At 36.0% G+C, this 22,297-nt stretch overlaps 1 protein-coding gene across 4 annotated transcripts; it reads right to left on the bottom strand.

Moving 5' to 3' along the window:
* Positions 1 to 2,855: 2,855 nt before the first annotated feature.
* Positions 2,856 to 21,632, bottom strand: LOC124406951 (NADP-dependent malic enzyme-like). 4 transcript variants are annotated; one of them, XM_046882701.1, is made up of 12 exons: positions 21,466 to 21,629; positions 10,859 to 11,027; positions 10,459 to 10,617; positions 10,174 to 10,355; positions 9,443 to 9,752; positions 8,476 to 8,658; positions 8,012 to 8,237; positions 7,797 to 7,939; positions 6,360 to 6,654; positions 5,473 to 5,617; positions 4,800 to 4,812; positions 4,501 to 4,707 (listed from the first exon to the last, which is right to left on the bottom strand). In XM_046882701.1, exons 1-12 carry the CDS (start codon positions 21,489 to 21,491, stop codon positions 4,681 to 4,683), a joined length of 1,878 nt encoding a protein of 625 aa, XP_046738657.1. In that variant the 5' UTR covers positions 21,492 to 21,629; the 3' UTR covers positions 4,501 to 4,680. The 4 variants fall into 4 exon arrangements, with proteins under 4 accessions (XP_046738666.1, XP_046738657.1, XP_046738649.1 ...); XM_046882710.1 differs by lacking the exons at positions 4,501 to 4,707; positions 4,800 to 4,812 and adding an exon at positions 2,856 to 3,037 and having other exon boundaries at positions 21,466 to 21,628; XM_046882693.1 differs by lacking the exon at positions 4,800 to 4,812 and having other exon boundaries at positions 4,501 to 4,720; positions 21,466 to 21,630.
* Between the last annotated feature and the right edge of the window lie 665 nt (positions 21,633 to 22,297).

Below are 22,297 nucleotides of genomic sequence, written 5' to 3'. Positions count from 1 at the left end.
AATTGCTGCAGGCTTTAGCCTCGCGCATCGACTGACGATCTACAATTTTCACTTGCAAAACTCACACGACTTTCTGCCGACTGGTCGAGCAGCTCTTGGATTAAGGATGAATTTAAGAATTTGCGGTAGAACGCGCGTCGCTGTCGGCTTTCGTTTGTGACTGATCGTTTAAAAGAGCCGCGAATGGATGGAATCGGTCCGATTCTAGATCCAGCGGGGAGATTGGAGGAAGTGGAGGAGATCTAGAATAGTTAGTTAGTTATTGCACGTTACTTACGTACGTATGTAACGAAAACACGGCCTCGGCCTGCATTGCCGCTCAAGCTTTAACAAACCAAGACTTACAATAGCCTCTGCATAAAAGATCGAGACCGCCTTTCTCCTTCATAATTAGCCTGACACCTTGTCCGAACCTCGATTATCACCGTTAAATATTTATTGAAAAGTTTTAAAGGCGTTACATTAATTCCATTCACGAATGCTAAAATCAAAATCCATATATTTTACAGGGTATATCTGTAAAATGAAGCGAAGCATGAGTAAAGATGAAAGAAAATTTTTCCAAGGATTGAGAAAATAATTAAAATTATTTATAATTTGCTGATAACGTTAATGACGAGTTCAAGTGTATAAATAAATTGGAAAATAGTGGCAGGGAATAAATTGAAGAATTTGTAAACAAGACTATCTTGGAGAAAGTTTATAAATGCGTTGATAAAAAGGCCAGGGGTTAAGAAAACGCACCATAAACCAAAAGGGGTGGAGTGAATATTGATATGGAGAAAATACTTGATCGACGAGTAGAAAAAAGAGAAAAAAAAAAAAAAATGAAATAAAAACAGTGCGATAATTTTGAAATATAATAAGTTTAAACTGAAATATAATTAAAAAAAAAAAGAGTTAAAACAGATTAACAATAAACATTATATATCTATAATATGCGATATACTTACGTCGATGCGGACTAAATAAAGCACTGGGATAAAACTTGGGATTTGTTTTATTTTTTTTACTTTATTTTAAACGACGTAACATTACTTTCAGTTATTACTCTTCACACGAATTTTGAACACACACCAATTAAACGTTTCATGAGTCAAAAGAAATTTCAGCCGGAACGTATTGAATCATATCATTCTGTTCGAATGATTATTATGTAAATAATTTTTCTAGACATTATTGAATTCGTTTTTTTTTACGTGCTCTTGTGTTATACGTAAATAGTTTTGGTATACGGTCTTTGGCTGGCATTTGCATCGTTGTACGTATGTTTTCAATACACATTACATAATTGTATATCTACAGGTGCCGTTCAAAATAATTTGCGATCTATTCCCTGTTCTCTCTCTTTCTCTTTCTCTCTCTCCATGCATTACATCAGGTGTCTGTTTAATAATATACAAACGGAATTAAATAAATTATAACTTACTGTGTTAAATAAAGATAAAGATGATAACGCAGTATATGCATATGTTGCGTATATATATTTATATATATAAATATATATATATACGTTTACTCGCATACAGATGATTCAATAGATAGCAGTGTTTTTTTTTTATGACGATATACATGTTATTACATGTATTATATTTATTACATGGATGTGTTGATTAAATTTCTGTATAAATATAATACGTTTGCGGCAGTATCTTTGATGTATGTTATTGTTATTATTATTATTATTATTATTATTACTACTACTATTATCAACTTTCGTAAAATAACTTCAATTTCACTTGATTTATTTTTCTTTCGTAGTAAGACAAATATAAGGAACCTCTCTGCATTTTTATTTCACAATTATTGGTGTTTTTCTTTATCTCCCCTTTTCAAGTATGCAGATGTAAATTAAAATTATATTCAACGATTTGTCATGCGTTATTGTTACATACTTATATGTAATATAGTACGTTAACACAATATTGCGTTCTTACAATATATGTATGTTTTAGATAAAATACTGTTCTTTTTCAATGTGTTATATATCGCACAATGATATACAATGAAGTACAATAAAATCGCTTTTCAATAAATTTTCCAATCAACAATTGTAGAGAAAAATATATCTGCGTTACTTTAACTTACACAAGTCATTTGTATAATAATATTATAATCATTATAGGGTACACGAATACTATTGTTTGACACATAAAAAAAAAATTGTTTTTTAACTAAAGGTAATTAAACTAATTATTCCTCATCCAATCAACATAATACTGGGGTTTACGTTTGTTTTTACTTTCTTCGATTTAAAAAAAATAATCAATTTTTCTTTCGTTATTTATTTATTTATTTTTTTACGTTCTTCCTTTCCTGACACAAATGTTATCACATCTGCCTGTATAGTTGCTCCAGAGCAACTTTACATATTAAATATATACATATATGTATACATATAGAAATATGTATACAAATATTATATAAAGGTATTTTCAAATTGTCGGTTCAGATCTTTATGAGAAAATGAATACTTTCGGTAACGACAATATTTTTTCTTTCCTCATTTATTTATTAAATTATTTACTTAAAAAAAAAGTGTAAATGTAAATTACTCAACATTTTAACACATCGCATCGACATCAACGAGGCATGAAAATAATTAAGATAGTAATTATAATACAACTGGGCTCCAGGCTCGTGGTTGTTTTTTTTTCTAATATTTTCTTTCAATGAATTTTTAAGTAACATGGTAACCGCAGTGAAAGGGTTACTTCTTCTTCTAAATCAACAATAAATAATCAAAGCTTATGCTGATTTGTTAATCATTCATATTTACGCGACATTTGATAAGAATATATACATACATATGGATATATATATGAATATATATGTGTGTGTGTGTGTGTGTGTTTTTGAGTTATAATTTATGTATCAGTTATTAGGAATTGTTATTATATCTACCGTTGTACCAAATAATCTATATACGTATAGTTATTTTTTCGCAAATGTTATTTTCTCTCTTTACTTTATTAAATTAGTAACACAGTGTATACGTGACGACATCCGGTCTTTGCAATCGCCAACACCTTACAATCTGTTGAGGGAAAAACAAGAACACAGCATGGTGTTAGTTATTACTGGCTGGACTAAACTACAAAAAACTTTAATCTGCTTTATGACTGCTTATGACAGTGCGATGATTTCTTTAACTCGCAGTGAAGACCAAGGGATTTACAAGAAAAGTAAAATGTGATCAAGGTTTGTTCATCGCTATCGGAAACGATGCGAAAATATTTTTTCAAATTGTCAAGATCTATCGAATATTGAAGACAAGAATATTTATATATAATATATATACAGCTTTGATTAATGAGATTATTCTATTATTGAGAACTGTATTACAGTTCGGCTAATTTTGTTGCATTGCAAAAATTTCAGAATTCTTTCAAAAACGACTAATCTGATATTGCTTAATATACTCAAATGGCTGTGAGAGGGAAGGAAATTTCAAAATCAGAACAAGCGAATACTCGTATGCAGGTAAAATTGCAGCGAATTATTCCACAAGGTTATTCATAATCCGGTAGCATTGTCATTTAAATTGCTTGACTACGTAAGCGTGGCATTATTTTTTTCACAGACAAACGATAAGACATATGAATATTTGTCAAAGTTTAATTTCGTTCGTTGTAAGTCTTGTATTATACCATATACAAGAAAGATGAGTTACACGATAAATAAATAAATAGATAAATAAATAAATATTTAACTTATTTGTCTATCCTTTTTTCTCTGTGCAATACCACAGAGTTAAGGATTATTGGTGATTCCTTTGAACTTTGCTAATATTTTTTACAGATAAAACTGTCACATACATACTTATATGTACATGAAATAATAAATACACGTCCCTTAAGTTTTCAAATATTAATTATGTATATACACATATGCATACACATATCTATACATTTTGAAAATTTGAACTAAAGGATTGCAAGGACGTTATGATAATACTTGCGAAAGAAAATTTTTGCAACCTATAGATAGCCAGACTAATAAGCGCAGCATGCATCGATCGCTTTTCTGTCTATGTTAATCAAAGGATAAAAAAATATGCGAGCTTTCGAGAAGGTTTTGTAGTATATATACTGTTAATTCTTTTTTTCAGCAGTGTATAGATGCGACGAAAGAAGTCATTTGGGATGAAATTGGGACAAAATTAAAGGGCGAGAGAAAAGGATTTCATTGCTCTTCGATATCGAGTGTCAAAGTGGGTAAGAAACAAAGATACGTAAAAATAAAATCAAATCTTCAGTCGTTATTGATGGACGTTAATACTCATAAAATTATGATGAGATTGATGAAAATGTGAATTAGAATTAATTAGCGAAAATCACATGGATTTGGCGTTATTTGTTGGAATATTTTTTTTTGTTGCGAGTTATTTTGTCACGTTCCAAGTTAGTATAACAGATCCATTTTTCATTTTCAATTCAAGTTTTGTCAAAATTATGACTAGAACTAATTGTGGTAAAATTTCCTCGAGGTAAACTTGCTTTAAATGTGCAGGTAGACGTGGTCCGTTTATAGAATCCCATTCATGATTCATGCAGGAACGCTTATTCGCACGCCAATAATCGGGTAATCGAATACGATGAGAACCCAACCTTTGCATAACGAACAGTAGGCTAATATTGATAATCGTCATTTAAACTATAGTCCAGTAGACGGATTTTGTTACAGATGTTTCAAATCATGATGGATTTCTACATCTTGTCTGAAAAAAGATTAGTCAGGCTTTAGCAGAGTTTTCTTTTTTCTTTTTTTTTTTTTTTTTTTTGCTATTTTTAAATGATTTTTGTTTTTTTTCTCAATTCCATTTTTCTATGTGGGCGTGTTTTCTGTTTTAGTTTCTTTGGCGGAATTATCATTACTGCAGATTACACTATTGTGTAAGCATCTTTAGTGTGTTACTCTACTGTCTGTGAAACAGAAGCAGAATGAGAATAGTGGGAAATTTGAAAGATGACGAGAAGAAGTAACGGAAATTCAAAGTATTTGTAAACAGAAAGTTGATATGCTGCTGTTATTTTGTGTCGAATTTTTTGTTCCATGGTCCATCGGATAGTATTTTTTTAAAAAGATAAAGTGCGGAAAGCGATAAAAATAAGAATTTAAAAATTTTACACTATAGGACTTTTCGAGGAACCTATTAATCGTGCAGTTTTATACGTATAATTAAAATAATAACTGACAAGCGTTTGTGTAAATAAAGAAGAAAATTAAATACAGGCAGAGAAGTTAAAAAATATAATTGAGATTAGGTATTCAAAGTGAGGAGTAGTTTTGGATAATAGATTTTAAAGCATCAAATTTGTATTATTCTTCTACACTGCGCTATGAAAAATATAGGTAAAACCTACGATGCGCAATGTTCTATGTTTTTGATAACTGTATATGTGCAAAGCACGCAATAACGATGCAAAGAAAAAAAATTTTGTCTATTGAAAAATTTGATGAAAAACTTACTTTTCCGGAAGTACTCGAGGTTTGGCCGAATCCCCGGGCCAGTCGTACATATTTGCTAGAGGACTGTCGTATGAGGCATCGTACATTTTGCTAACGATAAAATTTCGCATGTCTTTCGGCTCCGGATATTCGCTGGCTAGGCCACCTGTGATGAGAATCTCAAATAGTAACTAATCGCAAGCTCATGCTTCACACAGATAATTAAGGAGATTGGTCGGCCGGAAATAGACACATTTTATCAATTTTATTGCCAGATATTGAGTATCTATCAAATTTTTTCATCCGTAAGCCACGAAAGTCTATTTAAAAGTACTAAAATTGATAATACTCGACTCTTATAAAAGAAACTTGGATATCGATGTTTTATTTCAATGGCTTAAAAACGGCCAAAAACCTATTAGATTCGTTTGATTTTACTGAACGACGACTCGTTTCATATCAGAAGAATATTGTTCGTAAAATTTAGTGAAACACTTTGCTTTATAATGCTGGCATCGTCAAATATTCAATTTTACAGTATTGCACCGATATTGATTGTGATCAGTAAGTGGCAATACTCAGTTGAGTGTTGAAAAAAGGAAAATCTGTTTCAGTGACTTTGTATAAAATAATGTTAAAAATGAAATGAGCCATCATAGCATGAAGTAGAACGAATCTACTGGAATTTTAACAATTGTAAAGCAATTTGTAACAAAGCATCGATATCTGAGCTTTCGTTTCTAACTCTCGTACTTCCTCTTTTTGGGAATTTAAAAAGAGATCTTATGGTCAGTACCTTACGAATATGATAAATATGACTATCTCGTAATCAGATTATCAAAAAGTGTCAATTTCTGACCAATAAATCTCCCTCAAAATGGCGATTCGTCGATCGTCCAACTACTAACCCTTTCTGTAAGCGTATTCGGCGATTTTTATCGCAATTATGATGGAACACTCCTTGATGCAGCTCAACGGCGGATACAAACTTCCCAGTTCCAAATCCTCGTCCTTAACGTGGTCCGCTACCACCTGGGCAGAAATCAGGAACAGCTCCTCGGTTATGTGGTGACAACCCGTAGCTATTACGCCCAAAGCTACACCTGGGAATATGTAAGCGTTGTTGCCTTGTCCGGGCTTGTAGATTTTTCCTTTGTAATGCACTTCCCCGAACGGCGATCCTGACGAGAATACGCAACGACCCTGAAAAATAGGTAATTGAATGATTTCACTGCTCTCTTTGGAATGCGAATAGAATCATAGAGTTACTTGAAGTTCATAATCAAACAAGTACCCTGAAGACTGTTAAAAAATGTGACACAAACAACCAGTTAGTGTGATTGTATTTAGCGATAAAATATGTTTTTTAGTCAAATCAGACCGTCATATTCTTTCATTTTTTTCGTACCATTACCGAATCGCTGCAACAGTTACGATTTTTGATAATATTTACTATATTCATTTTCATGCAGTAACTACAAGTAGACGTTTCTCATCAATTGTACCATCTGTCAATTTGTGAAAATCCGGTTCCTCAGACAAATTAACCGATTCTAATAGTGTATTACAGTTGCGAAGCTTCGACTGTGTCGAAAGGTGCAAAACGAGCGATTATCAACTCGGTCGTTTGAGGTACGAAAATAGCATGTCTCATGTTACGATGTAATTCTCATTCATTTTCACTCCCCAGCAACGAATTTGCACCTTCGACAAACGCTAAACGCTTCTAAATTTCGTCAACAATTTTGGAGAGCTGCGTGAATCAGGACCTTTTTGGCATCAATCGCCATGCAATCTGAGAATCAAATAATTCAACAACTTTTATGGGTACAGATCAAAAAGTAGAATGATCAGACAATAAACGGGTTACAATTCTGTACTCTTCTTTTGTTCTATAATGTTTTGGCCAAAATACAAACTCTTCAGAATAAATGAAGAAGTAAGGAGAAATATAGAACAACAATAGCATATTTTTAATTTCTACCTTCTCACCCTTCATTTTTCCAACCTTAGACATTTTGAAAATTCGATATCTGGCCATTTTATCTTTCGAGCTCCACCCGAGTTCCTTTCCCACAAAACTTCAGCATTTTTCGTCTCAGTGCCAATTCAAGTTCGTTATAGAAAATCACATATTTATAGTGAAAATTATGCAAGTTTGTAGAACTGTTTTACATTCTTCGATTAAAAAACTACGACTAATCTTCAAATTTCGTTGATTCGGGTTGAATAACGGATTTCTTAGAATCTAGTCCAAAATACTTAATTCGAAAATTCTGCAAAGGACTTTTGGTGCAGAAATTTCTACGGATAAAGACTTTTCTTTGCATCGAAACACAACCCACCTCCGTATTTTCGTAAGCTTGTTGAGCGGTGCATTCGGCTTTGCTCGTCGGATTACTGAGCGCAAATATAAGGGGTCTTTCGTTGTTCTTGGCCATTTCTTGAAGCACTTCCGGTGTGAAAGCTCCGGCAGCTGCCGAGGCGCCTGTGAACAGAGTGGAACGATTTTGACTTTAGAGAGGTTTTCCTGTCTGTAAAAGAGCCCGAGAATCCTTACCGACAAGCACCGTGGGCTTGATCTCCTTGACAACCTCCAGCAAGGACTTCATGACCGCGTGATCCTTGGCGTACCAGGCTTTGTGACCGTCCAGGTTACCCACGGGCCGATTCTTCACCAGGAGACCGTCAATGTCCATCATCCAGATGTTCGCTCTCGCTTCTTCTTCCGAGCATCCGTCGGCTTCCATCGCCTTAACGCAGAGATCTGCAATTCCGATGGCTGCCTAGTGTAATTCATCAGAAATCGTTAATCAGCGATTGTTCTTCCGAGACATTAAACATAAAAATACAGAAGTTTGCACGAAACGTAAGTAATTTATTGAAAATAATTTCTATAGAATTTTGAACAGAAACACGTTCATTGGTCTCATATATTCCAAATGGTTTCAGCATTTGTTATTCACAAACGGGTTCTACGAAGATAACGGTTCATAAGGAGGAAAGAATAAGCCTGAAACCCACCTCACCAGCACCCAAGAAAACGAATTTATTATCACGAATTTTCCGTTTGGTGATTCTTTTCGATGCTAGAATACCAGCAACCGCGACTGCGGCGGTTCCCTGAATGTCATCGTTGAAGGTACAGTACTTGTTTCTGTACTTATCCAGAAAACGGAAGGCATTATGGTTTCCAAAGTCTTCGAACTGAAATTACACAGTATTATGAAATGTCGGAAATATGACCAAATATGATAATATACTAAATTACCTGTAGGGTCAGTTATTTTAGATCATGTTTGTTCGAATCCTGATTGTTGACGATATGGGTACTAATTCATTTTATAATTTAAAGCCGGCGTAAGGCGAATTAATTTACTAAGACACGAGTTTCGAAATGTTCATTTGGATACTATAAGATTAATCGAATTTTGCACTATTTGACCGTCCAACTCAATCTTGATGTCCAAAAATCTAAGTTAACGAACCAATTTCTAACAATTTGGAATTTTGAATGCGTATTTAAGGATGAATCAGCTGGACCATCTGAATCAAAAGTTAAAGAGAAAGAAAAACACGTTTTAAAGACCTCCAGCAACGTCATTTATGCCAATGATAGTGAAAACTAATGAAACAACATTTCCTCTATCACTAGAACGAAATAAAAACACCAGAGTTTAATCATTTCGGAGGTCCTAAATAAAACCTTTTCTCAAATCGCTGATAGCTTAAACGGATGTCATTATAATTTGCTCAGATTCATCCCCATTACACAGTATCGATGCAGTTTCATAAAACAGATGGAGATTTTGAAAACGATTTTTCCTCACTTCCCAACTTTTTTGTTTCACACAATCCAGTTATCTCGGTCGTAAAACGAGTTAATTCGATTTCTACGTAGCGTTCCATCGATCGAATCCCACCCGCGCCTTGGAAGTTAATAAAAATTTTATGTCAAACTAGACCTTAGCCGGGACAGTTTATTACTGACCTGGATGAGGACATTTTGTCCGTATTTCTTGACGCATGCAGCCATGAATTCATCGATCAGTTCGTCGTATTCGGCGCCCTGTGATCTGGGCTTGCTGAGACCGATGTAGTGGGGATCATTTCTAAGCTGTTCGTTGTTTGTCCCGACGTCGATTGTGATCGGCAAGCATTGGTGAGGCTTTATGCCGGCCAACGCTGTGTAAAGAGCCAATTTTCCGACGGGAATTCCCATCCCGCAAGCACCCAGGTCACCCAATCCCAGAATCCGCTCACCGTCAGTAACACATATCGCCCGAACGGCTTGCTCCGGCCTGAAGGAAAAGGGGGATGAAGTAGTACATCGTGTTACAATCGTCAAAAGTTGCAACTGCCAACTTTTCCCACGAGTCACGTACGATAGTTTTTGTAACAAACTTGAAATGAAAAGTGGTCGGGCTTTGCTTGAAACTTTAGCGGGTCGTGAGTTGCCGATTTATTCTCCCAAGGGAGGAAAGTGAAGCAAACATGGACTGCGCATGCGCGAACCTATCTTTACAAGACCAAGAATGAGAAAAAAATGCTAGGAAAAGTCCCACTTTTCGCCCACGTGTGATAAAAAATGATTCAGGAGACAAGGTAAAATGATTGAAAAAGATTGGACATTTATACATCAGCTTCTTGATTCCGATACTTAAACGTTTGACAAAAGGTTGAGAAAGCAAGATCGTGGCTGATTGAAAGTGAGTTACTAACCAGTTGTTGAGGATCTCGTATATGTGACCCTTGTCGTGACAGGTGATGAAGAGACCTCGGGGTCTTCGGTAAATTACACCGAATTTCTGACAGGCAAGTCCGACGGTTGGTGTGTAGACTATGGGCATCATCTGCTCGATGTTTTCGCTGAGAAGACGGAAGAAGAGCCTTTCGTTTCTCTCCTGGTTTCGACGACGACGATAAAGTTCACAAAATTAATCTAACGAAAGATCGATGTATACGTACGAAGGCATACGTGTATCATGCACCGAAACTTTCAATTACCTGGAGCTCGACCAAGTAAAGATACCGGTTCAAATCCTCGGTGTACTTCATCACCGATGCCTTGCACAGGGCAAGCTGTTCCTCTTGGGTCTTAAACCTTGGAGGCTGGAGCCCGTGGATACCAAGGGCGATTCTTTCCTTCAACGTGAAGGCCAACCCCTGGAACAGCGTTTGCAGAAAGGACTAAGTAAACTTGTAACTTGAGTTGCTAGCAGTTGGGAATAACGCGAAGAAAGAGCTCTTTTTTGGAAATGAATTGCACAAGTTTGACGAAACATGTTCAACTTTCAGAATTTCTGAAAATGAAATTCTGCAAAACATTTGTTTAAAGTCTTTTCGGAGGTCAGGCTTGTTTTTAGACTTGAACCTTCACGGCGGAAACTCTTGGCAATGCGTGTACCTTGTTCAATCTGGGATCTCGGAGATGACCTATACCCTTCACCATGTTGATTGGGACTACGTCTCCAGAGACCTCGTGAATCTCCCTCTGCTGAATGTCCTTGACGGCAGGGTGCGAAGGTGGAAGTGCGCGCGCCCAGGCGCCAACCCCACCCCTGCCATAGGAGGGTCTGAAAGAATAAATGATAAAATTATCCTCTGTAATCAACTTGTCGCGTAAACAAGTACATGGCAATTTTATACAGGAGGTGGATAATTACGATCAAATTTACGTCATGTTTAGTGAAATTTTACAATTCGAAACTACGTGGCGTCATCCCTCACTAAATTCAATCTTTCAATTTTCTTTCTCCACCTAATTTCATGGATAAAATGTGTTTTTTTTTTTTTTACACCGAGAAATGCTGCAGGCTCATAAATAATCTTTGGTTGAAAAAAGCTTTATGCTAATGATAAACAACAAAAAATACGAATAAGAATAAGGAAATGCGAATGAAAACATCTAAACGTTTTCAAAATTTTATGTTGCTTCTTGTCGTTGGTAAGTATGAACAAAAAAATTTGTAAAAAAAAAAATGTGATTACAAATTTATTAATCGAGAATACACGTGCCCGGTTCGTACTTTTTTCTATTATTCTATTACTAGCTATATTGCTTACGTTGTATACACTACAAATGTACGTGCAGAATGTTTTTTCTCGCCGACGTTAATTCGCATTTTCACGCTCATTTCTTGCGTGTGTAGGAAATTCTTTCAATCCTCGTGGGCCTCTATAGATTACAGACTGCGGACTGGCAATCATGCAGCGTTCATTAGGTGTTGCTAGTCCACTTATTATTATACCGCACTTTGCGGTTGAAAGAAGATAAAATTCTTTGAAGTTGATACAGTATTCATAGATTTGTCAGTATTCCGAGTTAATGACATGTTGTATTGATTTTTTAAGCCTCTTGAAATCATTGTTACGGATTTCTGACAAGTGCAGTAAGTACTTGTGTAAATACATGTTACTTAGTGAATATTTCTAGATAATATACAGACGGTTGATATAGTAAGTATAAGTAAAATATTGATTGATTAGCTAGCATGAGAAAAATCGAAAGCTTTTATTTCACCTGGGCTAATTAATTAAAAGAATAAACATTCTTTGCCTGAAGCCTGGTACTAAATAAAAAATGTCGATAACAAAGTTGACATAAACTTGCGTATGTCTGCGGGATCACAATATTTCGTTAATAGCATTTACGCGATGTGAAAGCTCGTCTATTAATTCTTTAGGGCAGTTTCAAAACAAGCAATAGTGAAAAAGTTTACAAGAAAAATATGAAATTAAGTGATTTGAAAACATTTTTTCGACGCCTCTGAAGTCACGTGGATCGTTTCTTGGCGAGCATTTCGGATGTGAATCAAAACTTGGTACAAGTTCACTGAACTTAGTAGATTCGTTGAAAAATCGTTGAGGAAAAACAAATGGGAATAGGTAATAAAGAATAAATTCCTCACTTTCTGAATATCGCTTTGAACGACGATTCCTCGAATGACCGAAGGATTGATGTTAATTGTTTAACAACGTTGCGTGATTGTTCGTTCTTGTTTTTTGATACTTAGGGATAAAATGAGACCCACAAATCTAGGACTTTGCTCAAGTATTTATCTACATGACACGTACTAGAAGACGATAAAAAGTTGTTTGATGCACGTTGAATTATTTTTAGAGAAAAATTTTGTCACTGAGCCAAATTTTCGAAATCTCAAATCATCGGAAAGTGGCAATCAAATTAAAACGTGCAACAAAAACAGCAAGTTAACCCGACGAAACAGTAATTTGCGTTTAATATGTGGTTACGTATACAATTTGACGTGAAACGCTCAAACATCGTCATATATCACACACATCACGTGATACACGTAGCGTGATGTTGACAAAACATAATGAACAACAAACGAATAGCTTCCGGCAATTAAGCGAATTGCTATTATAAACGAAAGTGAAGTTATTGCAGTTAATTCTAGGATAAGCGCTGGAAAAACTTCACGGAAAATCTTGCGAAAAAAAAAAATTGACTGCATCACGATCAAGTTTCTGCGGATAAAAAAAAAAAAAATTTTCCCTATATCTGCGCGTTTCTGCAAAACGTACATATACAAGGAAACTAACAAGTGTCTCAACTCTTGGCTCGCTATCAAGCATGTGTCAACGGTGATGATGGAAGTTCGACTTAGCTAGTCGACATCCGAATTTTATCACAACAAAAAAATTCTGCTGCGTATTTTACTTGAGGAGAGCAACGAAAAATTACGCGGTACTCTGGATGAGAAGCTTCAACAAATGTAACAGGTGTCAGCGAGGAAGGTTTGAACAATTTGTTACTACACGTTTAGGTTTTGAAAAAAATGTGTAAAAAGAGGAAGAATAAAATAATGACTTACAAATAGAAATCTTTGGTTAACAATTTTTAGAGATTATATCCCATTTTTTCTAATATCTTTCGTAAACGAATACATCTTTGCGTCCATATAATTTTGGCTGTGTATATATTTAGAGTGGAGCCTGGATTGTTGCAACGAATTATCCAGAATAAAATTGCATTTCAGTTTATTAGAAAAATCATTTCATCTTATATCAATTCCATATCGAATTGAGTTGATAATATATTTATTTTTCATTACTATAACGAAATGGTGAAAAAATATACTTGATTATACTCTTTAATTGTTTTACACTTTCTTTATTTTATAACTCATTTTTAAAACTCGGTGATTTTTTTTACTGATATTTTTCCTTCATTAAACCTGGTGGGTAGTAAAATCGAATACAGAAGCCAATTTCGTAAGTCATGAGATAAAAATGTGGAACAAATGCAAGATCATGATCAGTGGTAGGAAGATTCTATTTATAAAAGCTCGGGCGAAGAGGTATAAGGTCGACGAGTAGAGACAAACGATCTACACTCCGGTCGACCGACCATTCGTTTAGAAAAATAAAATTTACTTCCATAATTCGAATCGGTGAAAAATATTTTTTTCTAATCATGCCTAGTTTTATTCGCTGTCTCAAAAAATTTCTCATACTTTGGTGATGGAAGGTGAAAGACTCGTAATAAGCTATCAAATTTCAATCGAATCAGTAATTAAATGGATGTACGTTTAATCTGTGTTATAATCACACTTGCTGATAATCGCGAGTCTACAAAACGAATATGAGTGCTTTTTCCTTCGATTCGTATCCCTCGTTTTTTCGCTTTCTTAACGACTGCGGTTATCATGTAGGTAGTACATGATGTATAAACGTTGGAAATTCACAAACGAGGACGTAATCTAGCCACTAGCCACACCGATGAAACGTTAGATAAAAATATATTATATTTATCCATTGTATATACAGTGTTGGTAATTAAAGAGTACAATATGAGTGAGATATTTAACTCGCGCGAAGTTAGCGGCCTTGTTGGAATTTTGCCATCTTTATTCTCACGTGCAGTTAAAAGTGTACGTATTTATAATTCTCGGTCGTTTCGTTTATTGACCCATTTTTGCTCCTGCGTATTATTGTTATAGCATAATATTGTCACAGTTAACAAAACTCTCACGATCGATAGTAACAGTTAATATTCGGTCATATTTGTCGTTGGTAAACTTGAAACGAGTTTAAAAAATCACAACTTTACATTGACATTGCATAAAACAAGAAGATAGAAAAGATAATGTCCACAGACAATGATTACATCATAACTTGATATTAATATAACATATTTTTTCCCGTTTAGTCATTGCATGTGTTGACTCATCATGCTGGTTATGCATTGTAATCGTCATTACATCGGAAATGTGAAACATAGAATAAAGAATAAGAAAGAAGCGAATAAAAAAATGAATTGGCTTATCGTTACGAATTTACCACAACTTTGGATTAAATTTTGTACAAAGTTATTTAGAATATCGGAACAGACTTGTTCGCAATTTAATTTGGAGTAGCCTCGTTAACGTTGATAAAACGGAGGCGGGGCTGACGATGAGATCGATTATCGCAAGGCAGATGATCGACAGATTACTGTTACCACCTTGACATCTAATAAGAGACGGAGATTTCTCCCGTGATTCATGGCTAAGCATATCGATCAGGTGTAACACGCTGACGCAATTTTCTCGTTTATAGTCGCGATAAATTTTGTGCAACAGAGTTGAGCTTCGCCAATGCAGGGCTCGAGGGCAAGAGAGAAACTATTATTGTTTCTGCGTGGCTCCCAGCCAAGCTGACGAAGCTAAGATCTTGCTGCAGAAAGTCTTCAACGATTTGAATTTTTTTCATTTTTCAACTGCCGAGTTGCAATAACCAAAAAATGTAGCAGCAACGACTCTACAATCAAATTAAATAATTACGATTTACAAGTATTTAAAACGTTCTTGGAAAGATACACATTTTAATCGATCTTCACTGGTGATGATAATAAAAAAAAATTTTTACGGTCTAGAATTTGTTTCTTCTTTTAATCCAAAAACTAGATCGAAATTGATTGTCTATGAATTCACAGTCGTTAACGATATAAAATGCATTGTTCGGTGACTTGGAAGTTCGAGGACCTGTCCACTCGCAAATTCTTCAAGAGATTCTAGTTCATCTTAATCAATTTCACCTAATTTTCACGACAAATTTCTGTTTTCAATAATATTCCGGTTTACTGTAGGCTTCGCAGGTCCGTGCGAATTTATTAATGCTTTCCAACCCGTTCTAACATCAGTGAAATTTTAATTTTATGTTGTTTTCAGACAAACATTGATCACCTCCAAATTATTTTCTTTTCGGGTTTCTTATTTCTTCAAAAAGAAGCTAATAATAATACTGCCAAGATAATTTTCATCATCACGTTCTTTTCGTGATGTACTATATTTGAAAAAGGGATCGAAGATTGATCGAATCAACCGACAACGACAATTGGTGTCAGATATCTAGTTCTCAATTTCGAAACTCACTGTGTGCTCTGAGAACTTCCTCCACCCATGTCTAATAATAAATATAGCAAGCAAGAAAAAATGAATAAAAAAACCAATGGAGACGTTGAACCGTCGTCTGCTGTTTTCACTTTGAATTATCACCCTATGAGTTGTCCCGCGAGTTTCGCAGCTTGATCATTCATGTCATGTATAAGCGATTAACCTTGAACGTGTGTTTTCACCTCGATACACAGAAAAACCTCGATTACTGTTCGGTAAGTGATTACAGCGCTACGGTATCGCAGGTTCATTATTTCCGATAAGGCGAAAGCAAATATGCGATCATTTTGTTTGGTAAATTTAGGCGCCCAGCTAGTCTAGCCAGCATGTCAGACGAGATTCGAGACGGTATAGTCAAAATAAAATTATCGCAGAGCCGTATGCTTGCTATGTGTCATAAGTGAAGAAAGTTGAAAAGAATCGTTTTACTCGTCGGCGGCAATAATTTAATACCTCAAAAATTGTATACATACGCACGTCAGTATTTTTTTTTAAACAAATAGTTTCGATATCGATGTAGAATAGAATGGAGGTAAGTCCAAAAGATTTTCAGGAATTGAGAAAAATCTGGTTCAAGGATTTCAATAATTAGCATTATTGCTGCTAGCTTTTTGTTTGGAAAATATTTTTAATTAAAAAAATGTCTTTCCTCCAGCTCTGGATTTAAGTGGATCGCTAAATTGTTGGCGTCTACAATTTGGCGTCTATTAGCGACGCGTTTCGCACACTGCAACGCCTACAAGGACATGAAACTCAATTAACCGGTTTCAGGTGAATAGCGTAGATTTTTTAAAGACCTTGGTTAGATGCCGCTAGATTTTTGAGTCCTGTCTGAATGCGTGTGCTCACGTGATCAAATTTTATACGTGTATAATTAACCATGAAAACAAAAAAATAATTAGACCACGTTTCTTCTTTATTCGATTAAGCAAAAAAAAAAATTCAATCGATTACAGAAAATTTAAAACTACTACAATATGACGTCATCCACGATAATTTTGTATTATATATTACAAAATTAGTAAAATTCGATTACGTGTAAAATCCGTAAAAAAGTTTTTGAATAGAAGAGAAAAAATATGAACTGACTAATTTGTATTAGTCTGCAGAAGTTTTTTTATAAATTCTGGAGCGTGAAGAACAACTTTACAATAGTTTACTTGCAGAAAATTCGTCGAATTTGACATTCAAAACTTCAGACAATAATGTAGTCATTCCATAATGATTTTGATTTTCCAATCAAGCTTTGTACTGGTTAAAATTCATAACATTCAATTATCTTTTTCAATATTAGAAATGTTGTGTTTTATAATATTTAATCTGATCAACTTCGCTCAAAATTCTTGCACCTCGATTCTATCAATTTTTGTTTCGTTTTAAATCTTATTCGATAGTTTCTCGATAAAATTGTAGCCTTTCGAATTCGTCACCTCTTCCATTATACATGTATCAGAATTTATATTGCGTGGGATGATCGTATATTCTGTCGGTGCGCGGATCCCTTGCGATTATCGAGCTTCGTCCTTGAGTATAGAACAGTTTCCTCATTCAGCACGAACGTATCTGACGTAATAGGTGCTACACGTGTATAGTACGATTACATATAAGGGTACCGTTAATTCGCATCATACTCGCGGATCAATGCCACCGGGTATATCATCAGTTTTCGCATTGTATACAGCAATGTATTGTAAATTATCGCGATGCATTGTACGCGCGTTAAATGAACAGATATTAATTGTGTTTGATAAGCCAATAGAATATTCGCAAAATCTGCGGAGCGATTAATCAGAACGAATCGGCACGTTATATCTGCAATCGGATTATAATCAATTGCGAATTGAGCATTGATTGCATTTTTACTGCTTATTTTTAGACAATGGAGAAGAAAGAATCTAATTGACGGGAAGAAAATAACGATAATACAGTTTCCGAAACTTCGCAGGAGTCTAAACATATCGTGCGATATTTTGAGGAAATTTAATAGCGCGCTAAAAGCATAGTTTTTATGTATTTGAGCGTTGTTGATCGGATAGAAGACAGACGGATTTTAGTCGATTGTAAATTCAACTGGCAATCGTAAGTTTATGGTTTTCTGTTGGTTTTGAACAACTGCCGTATAAACTAATTTGAAGATGTTTAGAATCCTGCCCCTTGCAATTCATCGTAGTTTATCTAATTCGGTTTAAATTCGAAACAATATTTCAATCTACATGATAATATAAAAAAACAAAAGGATCCGCAGTTTTCTGTCGTAACTAACAATAAAATGGTATAAAAAAATTTCATCTCACTGAGTAGTTATATTATAGAGGCCGCAAGAATTTTATAAAATCGAAGTCGAATTTAGTTTGAAGGTTGACAAGAAAATTTGAAAGGACTGCATTAATTTCCACAAAACTATTCAAGGATCACTTTCTTTACCGCGTTATAATAACGGCTTTTTACAGTTTATAGTTCTAGTTTTTTTTACAACTAGAACTACAATCCAGCCACGATTTTTCAGTTTATTTTGGTAACCTTTTTGCCGAGCAATAACGGACTGAGGGTTCTTAAAGTAGCATTACCAGACCACTGGGTCATGTCTTATCGATTTCCAGCGGCTAATTCGTAACTGTAACCCACATAGTCTGTGGGTAGGGTCATATAGTATGAAAACTGTTCGTGGAAGTATTTTCTATTTGATAAAGAGGCTGAGAGAAAAGTAAGTAGATTATGGGTCCGAATTTACTGACACGAATGCTTTATCAGGTAGACAGAGTTGAATATTTTGGTGAATATCGATGGTGATGGTGAATATTATGCTCAAAAGAAAATTATTTAGGGAACTATTATTATGATGACAGGTTGATCATGGGTTTTCTAGTTGGGGTATTTTGAAGTGCAGCTATCGATTTTCCGATTAATATATTTAAACATGAGACACCCAAGGTACTGTATTCGCATTGTTCTTCAAGGTAATTGAACAGTTGATCCGTTCTTGCGAATCGATGTCATTGTTATCGGTGAAAATGGCGGATCACAAGTGAAGGCGTTATTCTTCTGCCGTGTTGAAAATTTTTTAAATGCATATCTTTCGTTAAAGGTTACAGGGATGCATGAGACCGACAGTCTGGATAAAAAATTAGCAGAAGCAAAAAATGTTGTTCAAAAAATCTCCGTCAATGTTATTCGCGCCATTAACGTGAACTTGAATGAAACAACTCTCTATTATGTGACAGAAATGCAAATCAGTGTGAAATCCAATAACACAAGCTAAGACATCAAGTTTAAGTTTTTCACTTTTTCACTTCGAATGGTACAAATAATTACTTCCATAATGGATAAAAATAGATTTGACAGCTCAGACAGTTTACAGAGATCTGATCAGCGATAAAAATGAGCCGATAACATTCGAATCGGATAAAAAACATCAGAGTTCACTCATTTTGAACAATCTCATTGCAATACTGTTTCTAAAATCGTTGATATCTTGGCTCGTGTTATTCGAATTTTCTTGTACTATTTTCCATCAAAAAGTTGAGTTGTTGTTTCACTTTTGGCACCAATCATGTCGCTGGAGATGTTCTGAACGGTCTTTTCTCTTTTCCTATAAAACTGTGTGTGATCCCATTGATCTTCAAGTAGAGTTCAATCCTATAATAAAAATTGAAAAATTGAGGTAAACAGTGACGTAATGGAGCTCACACAGCAGTCGGTTACTTCCCCGGTGCGTGTCCATGTACGTCCATTAATGTAACAAATTCGTTATACACGCTGTTTAAAATGTCGCTAATTTTCAACTCGTAGTGTTTATTCGACCTTCGGCGTATTTAGTAGTCCCTTCTGAACGCATGTGTCCAATCCCTGTGATCGCTATGATGAACCATAGGGCGTTCGCAAGTTTACAAAGGTTTTATGTCAGTACAAACTGTGCGCAATGTCTCGGTATTTCACAATGCGAAACCTGCAGTTGGCCGCCGCCTGTGCCAACTGCTCCAATTGCAACGCGGAACTTGGAGAATTCAGAACTGTAACAATAACGACGATGATAATTATACACCAGTGTACTGGCTGTTTTTTAACCTTGGTGATTATTTCTCTCTTTTTGGACGAACGGTGAGACATGCGAGTCGAAACGTTTCTTCATTCACCGATCGGTGTTTATTCGCCAATTACAGTTTCGCAGGAAACGCTTAAAAGCGAATCAATCAATTCCTTAACGTCAGGAATATATTGCACACATAACACTGATTGGATTATGCTACGAGAATCGTTAATTTCAACTTGCAATTTTAATCACTCGAGTCAAGTTAAGAACACTTTTCAAGATGAGGTTCAATATGCATCTTGCAGGTATAAGAAAATAATTTGGAAACCCTTATAGCCGCAACGGAAAACCCAGAGATGAGAAAATTATGCTCTTCCAACGGAAATTAGGGTTTTCCTTTAATTCGTTTGGGCATTCTCTCGTAGGTATTTTTACACTAAACTTCCTATCGTTTCCGGTGCAATGAGCCAAAAACATGGTTTCAACATTCTGAGATCAGCATATATTCTGAATCTTCGGCATCGATCGCGATAGGCAAATTCGCAAGTAATTTTCAACTCAAGCTAGAAAGATCTGTCGAAAAGTTATTCCTCTTCGAAGGATTGAAACTGTCTTTGACAGTGATGAATTATTCTGCGAATCGATTGAAAACGAGCAGACTTTTCAACGTTAGGTTTGTATTTTATCGATTTTCACGACAACCATGCAGTGCTGCTGATTGAAAACGAGTCGAGCTGATCCCGACAGAAGCATCCGATTGCATTTCGCTGGACTTGAAATCGGAAAATACCTCAACTGCATTGTAGTGAATAGCGAACGAAGTTACCCTCGTGCGTATTTCGACTCTGGATGCGTGGCTATTTGTAGAATTGGCATTTCAAGATTAAAACCGACGGAATGTCGGTCTGAAAATATGTCAAGCGATCGGTTTTTCGATCGATCAACATATCGAATGCCTTGAAAAATGTGAGGTGCAAACCAACCCGCGTTTGTGCATTAAAAACCGATAAAAAACAGTCGGTAAAACGAGTTCCTTTCGATCCTTTCGTTGACCGTGCAGAGTACATGCATACAAACTGAAGAAACGATGAATCGATCCATCTCGAAGAATTGAGCAGGTTCACAGTACAGGCGAAGGAGGAGCGATGAAAACGGGTGAACGTCAAATAGAAAAAATAGTGTAGATAGAATTTGACAGGAAAAGTGACAGTGAGTTCCGGACTTTGGCGGAGGCCGGGAAAATCGCGTTGGTTTGTCATTGGGTACGAGAATTAAGTCTTGACCGCAAATAACTCGGTCGGCTCTAAAAACACCTGCGAAGAAGCGGATGGATGATGGAGCCGAGAGCGAACCGGGGGGCTGGCTCGTATCGATCGGGAAGGGGCTCGCCGAGAAGGTATTTTCGGTGTCCGGTGCAGCGTTTTTCGCGAAACGCGAATACAACGTGTGACGGAGAGTTGAGGGAACCGCAATGATGCGGCGAGAATTATGGAACGGCCGTAAAACGGAGGGTGGAGACCGGCGGATTTCGCACTTAAAAAAAACATAATGAACTCCATTTATATTGAATAATATTATACTCACAAAACAGAACGTTGCAGAAAGAACATTTTTGCGAGGTGCTCCAGCTGATCGCAAAGATCGCTTCCCTCCCACTGATCTCCGTTGGCACGCGACTGCGCACGTCTCCTGCCTCACACCTCGCTCCTCGAACCAGTTCAGCGCGGTTCTGGATCTCGGCTCTGCGCCCTCCGGAACGAAACTGAACGTCACCTTCCTCCAACTCTCGTTTGGCGGAGCCACGCTGTTGTGTTCACCTCCGCACAATACACCGATAATCACAGCTGAGTCGTCTCACGCACACGCGCTCCTCACCACCTTCGAGACCCTCGACTTCGGCAAAAAAACCCGACCCGAGACCTGCCCGTCCGCAGGTAACAGTCCAACGACCGCATGGAGGATCTTTCTGGAAAGCCTTCTTCTACGGGAGAGAAAATCTCCTTGGGAATTGAAAATCTTTTTCGAATTATCGGCTATTTCCCGCTTGTTGATTCAAACCCGTCGCACTATCGATTGTGTCTCGAATTTTCCCGCCTTTTTTTGTTTCGAATTTTCCCGCCAGTTTGCTACCTTACTTACCGACGGAATGCCAATCCATACGCGAAATGCGAATTAATTTTTTATCGTCAATTTTTCGACACCATTTAGGGGAGATTTATCGATCTAGTTGATGAGAATCAGGTACAAGAGAAAAATAATCAGTTGTGGTGGATATGTGATTTGTTTTCTGGAGCTTGAAGGTGTACATTTTAAAAGATTATCTTTGGTACTTTAGATCTTGTACAGTAGCACCTTAAAGTCGAGACACAGTTGAGTGTTTATTTTGAACTTCCTTAATGCGGTTGGTAAATAAGTT

Source organism: Diprion similis, chromosome 1 (assembly GCF_021155765.1).
Source record: "Diprion similis isolate iyDipSimi1 chromosome 1, iyDipSimi1.1, whole genome shotgun sequence".
Taxonomy (NCBI): domain Eukaryota; kingdom Metazoa; phylum Arthropoda; class Insecta; order Hymenoptera; family Diprionidae; genus Diprion; species Diprion similis.
The sequence above is the reverse complement of the archived record's forward strand: the minus strand, read 5'-3'. Positions and strand labels throughout refer to the sequence as shown.

Bases quoted from the DNA above. Each gene is read 5' to 3' on its own strand.
- LOC124406951 (XM_046882693.1), bottom strand. From the start codon at position 21,491: ATGTTCTTTCTGCAACGTTCTGTTTT. The intron at 6,655-7,796 runs GTGGGTTGTGTT...CCTATTTTTCAG, and splicing joins AAGCTTACGAAAATACGGAG to GGTCGTTGCGTATTCTCGTC. The intron at 4,721-5,472 runs GTAAGTTTTTCA...ATCTTTTTTCAG, and splicing joins CCTCGAGTACTTCCGGAAAA to ACAAGATGTAGAAATCCATC.